The sequence below is a fragment of the Nannospalax galili genome, unplaced genomic scaffold (genome assembly GCF_000622305.1).
Source record: "Nannospalax galili isolate Female #2095 unplaced genomic scaffold, S.galili_v1.0 scaffold408, whole genome shotgun sequence".
NCBI classification, from domain to species: domain Eukaryota; kingdom Metazoa; phylum Chordata; class Mammalia; order Rodentia; family Spalacidae; genus Nannospalax; species Nannospalax galili.
The window spans coordinates 43938-53619 of record NW_008358662.1 but is presented as its reverse complement, the minus strand read 5'-3'; the positions used below and the strand labels follow the sequence as shown (position 1 = coordinate 53619).

Genomic DNA, 9682 nt, shown 5'->3' with positions numbered 1-9682 from the left:
CCCCCCCCCCCCCCCAGATGAGTCAATGTGACTGATTTCTATTGTCACTCTGACCTTATAAGTCACTCTAGATAAGGAAGAAAGTTAATGGCTCAAGAGAGTTGACAAATGATGGGGTAAATGCTGGGATCTTAGCCCGACTCTTGGGAATGGCTTTTAGCTATATGGCCTTTTGGCATTGGGGTGTTAAGATGTGCACAGGCCATATCTGTAGAAAGGCCTGGGTCTGTTTGAAGACCCTAGCATTATGAGTTGGGAGTATGTGGTTCTTGCTCCCAGCCCATTGGCCAGTGGTATGGTGGAAGATGGGCCCAGTTACCCTCTGGCTTTGACAGAATTGCTGCTCATCTTCTAATTTGTGTGGATGCACATGTGTTTGTGGGTGCATGTGCACATATGTGGAGACTAGGGGTCAACCTTGGGTGTTGTTCCTCGATGTCATTCACCTTGCTTTATCAGATAGGGTCTCTTCACTGGCCTGGAACTCACCAGTTCTGCTAAGCTGGATGGATAGTGAGACCCAGGGAGCCTCCTGTTTTCTCACCCCCAGTGCTGGAACTGCAAGCGTGCACCACCATGTCCAGATGTTTCATAGGTTCTAGGGACTCAAACTCAGGTCCTCATGCTTGTGCAACAAACACTTTGCCAGCAGAACCATCTTCTAGGCCCACATGTTCTATTTTCAGAAAACAGGCCAGTTGACCTCTTCATACCTATTGCTCTGGAAGTTTTCAAAGCCAAATATATCCAAGAGACCGATGGCCCTCCGAATGTTTTTGGGGTCCTGGGATGGTGGTGTGAAGATTGCAGCATTGATCTTCTTGATGATCCACAGAAAGAGGTGCCCATAAATGCCCTGTGGGGGATGAGGGGGAGACACAGGTGAAGCCTTGGGCTCTGAGGCAGAGGAGGAGGCTATCCCCTCTCCAAGTTCACCCCGTAAGTCTGCATGCAGATCAATGTCACCCACCTCTTAAGAGCTGTTACCCCTACTTTCAAGAAACCTGGGCCAGAGAGACTGGGTGGCTAGCAAGTTGGGACTTGCCCATCCATCTCTGTTCTCTCCTGCTCCATGGCTTTGTACCTTGACAAAGGCATCTCTCCGGTCTACAGCCTGCGCAATGTTCAAGGGCCTGGAGACATACTCCCCGAGGATGGGGATTGTGTGTTTGATCAGACAATCTCGGAGGGCCTTGTGCTGCACCTGGAAAGAGGGTGGGAATGCATCATACCTATGCAGCAGAGCCTGGGCTGTGACCCTGACCTGTTCTTGCAGTATCTTGTTCCCTCTTGTAACCAAAGACCCCTTGAAGGCCAGAAATGCTTAAGATCAGGCCCAGGCCCCCAGGGGGTCATAGCCTTGGTTTCATAAGTGCCTTGTGCAGTGTTCATGGGAGACAAGCCTGTTGGTAAGCCTGAGCATGCTGGCCTTCTAAGCCTGAGAAAGGGGCTGGTGCAGGGAGGGCTCTCAGGCCTGGCTTTATTATCCCCTAAAATCACTGTCCCCTGGAGGCTGAAAACTGAAAGGAGCAGAGGTTGGGCCCTCCCCATACAGAGAGGATATAGATAAGACTCGAAGTTTCTAAATATTGGCTAGAGTCTGAATGTGTCCCCCTGAGTTTATATGTTGGGAACATGATCTCCAAATTCATGTTAATGATATTTGAAGTAGGGCTTTAGGAGATGACTGGTTCCTGTGGGTTCCGGATTAATTCATTCATGGATTACCCATTCCTGGATTAATGAGTTATCTTGGGAGTGGCTTTGCTATAAAGCTCTCTGACTTGAGTACTCTGTCTCACTACCTGCTGCCTTCTATGTTATGATGCAGCAAGGAAACCCTCATCAGATGATATGCAGACAACATTGCTGTGCTCTTGGACTTTCTAGCCTCCCAGAACTGTGAGATAAATGAACAAGCATTATTTATAAATTACCCAGTTCTAGATATTCTGTTATCTCAACACAAAATATACCAAGACTGTGCCCTTGAGCCAAAAGAACATTAACAGAAAAGTATACCCAATGTGATTTTTTTTTTTACTTTTGATGCTATTATTTTTTCTAGAACTGTCAACGGATGTGATAAAAAATTTGCTACATCCCCAGTGCAAAAGTACATACTCAGGCCCCTTGATGTCACTGAGTCAAGGTTCCTATTGTTCTCTGAGGGCTTATGGGCTGAGCCACAGATGCATTTAGACTACATACTTTCCAGAAAAGCACAGCTCATGAGGAATAAGGATACAAGACAAGGATGATCTGATGGGTGTGGGGTTTGGTGCCCAAGAGGGGACCATAAGGACTGGGTAGGGTAGAGGGTGAAGGTGCTGAGGATAGAATCACTGAAAGACAGGAGGGGACACAGAAAGGAGGAAGGGATGTTCATTAAGGCTACACTGGTCACTTCGATGGCTAATGATAGGCTCACACTTCAACTTCTTTGGTTCTCCCCCTTGGTGTCCCTAGTATGCAAATGGGCTGGGAGTCTGTGAGAACATGGGAAGCGTGGATGGAGGCCTGGGGAGGGCTATGAGAATCAGGTGTCTAGATCTGTCAGCTTAGGGTCCCAAGTACTCTCACAAGAATCCAACTTAGTTAACATTATGGTCCAGTACCTCTAGTAACTTCATTGCTAAGGGAAAGGCTGGAGTGTCCATCACATCAGAGGAATCCAGGTTCTCAAAGACAGCAGCTGCGGAGAGAAGCGGCAACCCTGAGCAAGAAGTGTCTAATGTGATGGACAGAGGTCCCAGACAGGTTCAGGCCCTGGACAGCCTCATATCCACACTTTAATGAATCACTACCTCTCCAGGGACCTTCCCCTGGGAGGAGTGAATGTCCCCCACTGGCTACCAATCATTAGCAACTTGGGTAAGGTTGGAGCCCTGGATGAACAGAAATTTGAAGGACTATGGGGCTTAATGGAGAGAGAAGACTGGGTTGAGATACCCAGCACTCATTGGGGCTGTAGGGCTAACTGGGGTCTGTGATCGGAGAAGATGGGCCACAGATCTCCTTTCTTTTACTCTGCTGTCACCAGCAGCCCAGACGTTTGTTTGTTTATGCAGTTAGAAGACTGTAAGCAAGTCTCTTGACTATATCTCTACTTCCAATTTCTCCTCTTTAAGCAATATATATCTTAGGAATGACTGCCTGGGAGTGAGTGAGGGTGTTTTGTTTTAACTTTAAAAGTGGTGAGAACATAGGATGTGGGATAATGGTAGAGTGCTTGCCTGCCATGCATGAGGCCCTGAGATCAATCCCAAACATCACACATACACAAATACACTAACTTTTATGAAAACCACACCTTGCTTCTTCTTTATCTTTTTATTACTTGCACAGTGTCTCTACATAGCACTGAGTTTTATGTGTGTGCAAGTGCACATGCACATGAATGTGTGTGTGTGTGTGTGTGTGTGTGTGTGTATGAGGCTAGAGGCCAACATCAGGTGTCTTTCTTGATCATTCTCCACCTTATTTTTTGTTTGTGTGCATACACATGTGTAATGCAGGTATGTGTTTGTATGTATGTGTGCATGTGGGTGTCTCCATCCACCCATGATGTTGGTGTCTTCCACCATTGCTCTCCATTTTGTCTTTGAGATAGTGTTTCCACTAAACATGGTGCTCACCAGCTGACTAGACTGGCTGGACAGTGAGCTCTAGGGATCTACCTGTCACTGCTACCCCCTCCCCACCCCTAGCACTTGGGCTGTAGACACACAGAGGTTCCACTTTAGTTTTTTGAGACAGGGCTCTCACTGAACCTGGAGCTCTCCCAATTCAACTAGACTGGCTAGCTAGTGAACCCCAAGGCTCTTTCTGTTTCTTCCTCACTAATTCTGGGGTTAAGGTGCATACTATTGCAGCCTGCTTTTTATGTGGGTTCCAAGTTTTCAAGTTTGTGTGGCATGTACTTTAGTGATTGAGCTAATCTCTCCAAACCCTAGCCCCAAGTTTTACTGTGTTTAAATGTGGTGTTGTTATATATCTCACTGCCTGATCCTCTGAGCCTGGTGTGTCCCTTAACGCCATGTCTAGCTCTCCTCCACATCTCATGCCCACTTCTGGCTTACATGTGCCTCTTCCCTGGCAGAAACTCCCAGTGTGGTGGATAGATGACTGGTCACCCTAGCTGCCACTTGCCTGGAGCCAATTTTCTGATATGAAATGAGTTGGTGGTACACATTCATAGTCTCCACACATTCCTGAAAGATCCGTCTTTCCCCATCAGTGTCTCCCATCAGTTCTAGACCCAGCTTTCGTTGTCTCTTTAAGAACAGATCGTCTTTTCTGTTATGACTCCACCCAAAGGTCTGCTATGTCTGCTCACAGAACCTTCTGGGCTTCCTGTCCTCTCCCTGTATTTTCTACCTTTCTGCCTCTCCATACTGTATTCTCCTGGTTTACTATCACCTTTCTTCCAGTTCACATGTTCTTTTGGCCAGTTCATCCAGTGAGCCCCTAATTGTGTGTGTGTGTGTGTGTGTGTGTGGTGAACTTAGGGGATGCATTCTAGGAAGAGGATATCAAGCCTCCAAGGTGTGCTGTAGTGTGTGTGTGTGTGTGTGTGTGTGTGTGTGTGTGTGTGTGTTAGTGTTAGTGTTAGAGAATGCAGCAAGCAGAGCTTCTCTGTGGTCCATATCTAGTAATTCTAGCACCTAAAATCTTTGTAGGTCTATTCCTATTGTCGGTTATCTCTGCTGGTTATTGCTTGTGGTACCTTGCTTCCTTGTTCCTATTTGTTTCTGACTGTATTCTGGATATTGTGTCTGAAAAAATACTGGAAAGAGTTATTACTGATCTAAGTTACTAGTATTTTACTCTAGAAAGGATTGTCAGTAACTTCTGTCAGTTGCTTAGGGGAGCCTACATGTCAGGACCCTTTAATGCCCAGACCACCTTGATTGCTTTCAAACTGGTTTGCAAGTTCATGAATAGATTTGTTTACTCCGGTTCACTCTGATCATGAGCAGGAAGCACTCTGAGGTTCCATCTGAAAGTGGGTGACTGACCTGATTCTTTAAACCTTTGTGTGTGTGCCCGTGTGTATATGGTTATACATGCACATGTGCAGGACAGAGTTTGATGTTGAATGTCTTCTGTAACTGTTGCTACATTTTGTTTTTGACACTATCCTAGAGTTCACTGATTCAGCTAGACTGATTGACCAGTGAGCTCAAGGGATCTGCCTGTCTTTGCTCCCCTACCACTGGGATTACAGTACAAGCATGGATTTTTACATAGATACTAGGGATCCAAATTCAGGTCCTTATGCTTACATGTTAAGTGCTTTACCAACAGAGTCATCTCTCCAGCTCATGACTTGATTCTTTAACTTTGGAGGCCCTATGCTTTTATATCTTCTCTTCATCCTTGCACAGTCTCTAAAATCACAGTCACATTTTTAGGATATATTTTTCCAAGACTAGGTTAGACCATATGACCCTTCTGGTACAAAGCCCCAGAGATCCTTCCTCTGGCTCGCCACGCCCCTCTGTTCTCCCTCCCCAGGGTATCGTCAGGACAGAAGCAGCATTACCCGTAAACTCCACATTCCCCAGGTGCAGGATGGCTGCCAGCAGCTTGCTGGTGTCCCAGTTCTCAGAGTCTGAGAACTGAAGGATCTTCATGGCTGAGCGAACATGGGCGTAGTCCTTGGCATCATTTAGGCCCTCACAAGATGTGCAGTTCCCCTACAGGACAGGACACCTCAGTTGACAGGGCCACTCCAGGTCGCACCTCTATTCTGGGGCCAAGATGCCCCAGGAACCCAGCCAAAAGCCCTGAGAAGTCACTGAATAGACTCAGGTGGACCTTAATGGGCCATCTCCAAGTATAAGCTTAGCAAATAAAGGTATTTCCAGAGGCAAAACCCCAATGCTATTGTAACCATCTTGGTAGAAATGAAAATATTCTAAATAGGCACTTGTGTCCCTCTCTTTGGTTGACTATTGAAACAATGGTCTCCAAGAAATTGGAATTTTCCCAGGAGTCTCATGCTGGGAGAAAAATAGCTGGAGTCCAGGAGATAATGGGTCAGTGATGGGCAGGACCTCATCTTGACCAGGACCGTTAGCTATGCATCCCTCTTGCCCTCTGTTTAAACCTAAATTTCATGTCAGGATATGGAAAATTGACTTGGGGGATCATTAGACCTCTTTGTGCCTCTTCCCAATGTAGCTGCATTGAATAAATTTTCTAATCTGCTTAATTGGTCTATTGAAGATGAGTGACTGAGCCTGACTTGTTAGAGCTGCCAGGCCCAGCCTCTGACAGCCATAACAGCTCTGAGACACTATGGCCAAAGCAAGCCTAGGTTTTGCTGCCAGCACTGGGTTACCATGAGTAAGTCATTCCTATTTCTGAGTCTCTATTTGTCATCTGTCCATTTTGAGCCTGCCTAGCCTGTCTCTAGGAGATACTGTGGGCTTGTACCTTTAGCACACACTTCCCAAGGTTGACCACATGCCAGGCCCTGTGCTCCTTGCTAGGAATTATGAACTGGTGAGCTGTAGTTCTGTGCATCCAAGAGGGGCAGGCAGGAGCCCAGTGACCTTTCATTGGATATCACCAGACCTAAGACCAAAGAGGCTAGAGCTAGCCCTACTGGGAGGCTGGGAAAGACTCAATTTAGGAGGTGTCTTAGCTGGGCCCTCATAGAACTTTGGAGCATCACAGGGCAGAGGATGGTGGGACAGATGAGGAAGGCAGAGGCCAGGGCCTGTGAGGAGGTTTGTGTCAGATGCTGCGGAGATACAAAGCCATAGCAAACATCATGACTTCTAGTTAATTGTCATCAGAGACATGCACCATCAGATCTTCACTATTGGAAGATCCCATTGCTTGCAAGCAGATGGCAGATCAGGGGTCTAGACCAGTGACAGGGACAACCCACAAGTCCAGGCAAGGACTGATAATGACTTTGAGGCAGTGGCCATAGGAGTAAGGACTACACAGAGGAGAGATCCAAGAGATAAAACATGTCACTTCCTTGTCAACCGATGCAAGCCCATGACTGCTTGAACGTCACTGTACCAGAAAGCAAGGATATAGGGAAAGCAAGGCTTGTGTTCTGGGAACTTGTAGTCTAGGTGTATCTACAAGGATAAGTGTGGGAGGCGCGTGTCTGACTATCCTTCATCCACTGTACTGGGAGCCTCTTGTAGGCCTGGAAGGGACCAGAGGATGATGAGGTATATGGGGAAGGACCACAGGCTGAGCTTGGGGTTCTAGAAGTACTTTGGGCAGAAGGGAAAGAGGCAGTGGACTGCTAAGGCAGTCATCAAGTTGTTTCCAGACAGGAAAGGGAAGAGGTCTTGGCACCCCACCTCAGACCCAGCTGGAGCAGGGGTATCTCAATGGCCAAGGTTGAGGCTGGAGTGTACACTGGTTTTTCTTCTCCCTATCCTGCTGAGGAGCAGGCTAGGAGAATGGAGGGGCTCACCATGGTCAGGTAATGGTACTCAGCAGGCATCCCCAGGCCCAGCAGCTTCTTCTCTTCCGGGTTCATCCCCATCAGCATGGAGTAGAAGATGTGGTAGTTCCGTTCCTCTGCGGCCTGGGGGAGAGGGGATTCCAAGGGGACACATAGGCAAGCTCTATAGGGCTTCTCTGGTTTCAGCTCTAAGATCTCCTAGTCATGTGGGGCTCTGGCATTGATCCAAGGACCAACATAGACTCCAGAACTGGTTCATCCCGTTGTTTTTATTTATGTTTTATTTTGTATGTATGTGCATGTTCCTGTGCTGCAGGTACATGTGTGTATACATGTATGTGGAAGCCAGAGGACAATTTCAAGTCATTCTTCCTCAGGCATCATTCACCTTGTTTTTGTGAGACAGAGTCTCACACTGAACCTAGTACTCATCAGTGAGGCTAGGCTGGCTTGCCAGTGAGCTGCAGGGACCTATCTGTCTCTGCCTTCCCATGGGATTACAAGGGTGTACTACCACATCCAGATTTTTCTAAATGTAAGTGCTGGGGGTCAAACTTGGTTCCTCATGCTTTTGTGGCAAGCCATCTCTCCAGCCTTGTTTCCTATATCTTGACCTCGCCTTCCAGCCTAGAAAGTCATACAAGGCTCTGTGACTCAAAATCCCATGGGATTTATAGCCAGTCAATGACCCTCTGGAAAGCCGGTGGCTATGGGTTATGTGGAGGTGGGGTTTATATACACTACTAACAATTGTATCCTTACTGTGATACAAACTGCAGTATGTGGTGTCATGAGGTGAGCATTATTTTCTACCCTTCCTCAAAAATCTCTATGTCTTCCCCACACAAGCCCCCTTAAATTTATTTACCTACAGTGCATCTATAAGGTTTTCTGTGTGTGTGTTCATGTGTATGCTCCACATATGTGAACATGCATGTGGAAGCCAAAGAACAGCCCTGAGTATCATTTGTCAGGAGCTGTCTACCTTTTTTTTGAGACAGGATTTCTTTCTGGTCTGAAACTAAGCAAGTAGGCCAAGCTAGCTGGCCAGCAAGCCCAGGGGATCCTCCTATCTCTGCCTCCCCCATCCTGGCCACATGGCGTTCTATGCTGTCACCCAGGTCCCTCCTATACTCCTCAGTGAACCTGAAGATGCACCTTGCCTCTGGCCCTTGCCAGGCCCAGCTAATTTTAGTGGAGGTGAGGCATAGTAGGCACCAAAAAATGAAGAATAGTGTGTGGAGGAGTAGAAGTTCAGTCGCTAGTGCTGGAGAGCTGGCTCAGCAGTTAAGAACACTGGCTGCCATTGCAGAGGACCCAGGTTTAGTTCCCAGCACCTACATGGTGGCGAACAACAGTCCATAACTCCAGTTCCAGAAGACCCAATGCCCTCTTCTGGCCTCTGCAGGCATTGCACATGTGGTACATTTACATACACACAGGCAAAACACTCATGCACATAAAATAAAAAGAAATAAGTTGATTAAAAAAATTTTTTTAAGAAGCTCAAAGTCACTCTCAACTACATAACATATTTTTTAAAATGTTGGGGCTGGTAAGATGGCCCCGTTAGTAAAGTGCTTGCAATGCACATGGACATAGAGGCACACACAAGTTGTATGGATGAAAAATTCAAAGCTGAAAAATTCTATTGTTTGTTTTCCTAGAGTACTGGGAGGCCCATGAAATCTGGGAGGTGGCAGTGGCCAGGGAAGGGTGGCAGTGAGGAAGGGGCCCTGGCAGAATCCCATAGGGTGGCAGAGCCTCACCTGCCGGCAGACTCTCGACTTCTCTAGAAGAAAGTGCTCGATGCGTGCGCTCTCAATTACCCCGCTAGGGTTGAAGTAGATGTCGATGTACTTCCCAAAGCGGCTGGAGTTGTCATTTCGGATGGTCTTGGCATTGCCAAAGGCTGAGGGTGAGAAGGTGGTACCCATCACAGGAACAGAGAGGAGAAAATTTCCCTTTATTGAGGGGGAGGTCGTCTGGGTAGGTTCTCAGACTAGGTGGCTGAAAGGTCTGGGGTTTAGGGTTCAAGGGTGACTATCAGGTGGATTGTTCCTTTGGATAAAAAGTTTATTCGAAGAGGCTGGGTGTGGTGGTTCAGGCTTTTGATCTCACCACTCAGCAGGCAGAGGCAGATGTTTGTGAATTCAGGCCAGTCTGGTTTACATAGAGAGTGCCAGGACAGCCAGACCCTGTCTCAAAAAACACACAAAAACAAAATCCCAACAAAAC

At 47.2% G+C, this 9682-nt stretch overlaps 1 protein-coding gene across 1 annotated transcript in view; it reads right to left on the bottom strand.

The window, feature by feature from the left end:
- Myo7b (myosin VIIB) overlaps positions 1-9682 on the bottom strand; it is an 88488-nt gene that overhangs the window by 50458 nt on the left and 28348 nt on the right. Inside the window, exons 7-12 of the mRNA XM_029558105.1 lie at positions 9214-9356; positions 7454-7567; positions 5549-5702; positions 2619-2695; positions 1085-1204; positions 714-856 (exon numbers count right to left, since the gene is read on the bottom strand). Of these exons, the coding sequence (XP_029413965.1) occupies positions 714-856; positions 1085-1204; positions 2619-2695; positions 5549-5702; positions 7454-7567; positions 9214-9356 (751 nt within the window). The remainder of the gene's footprint in view (positions 1-713; positions 857-1084; positions 1205-2618; positions 2696-5548; positions 5703-7453; positions 7568-9213; positions 9357-9682) is intronic.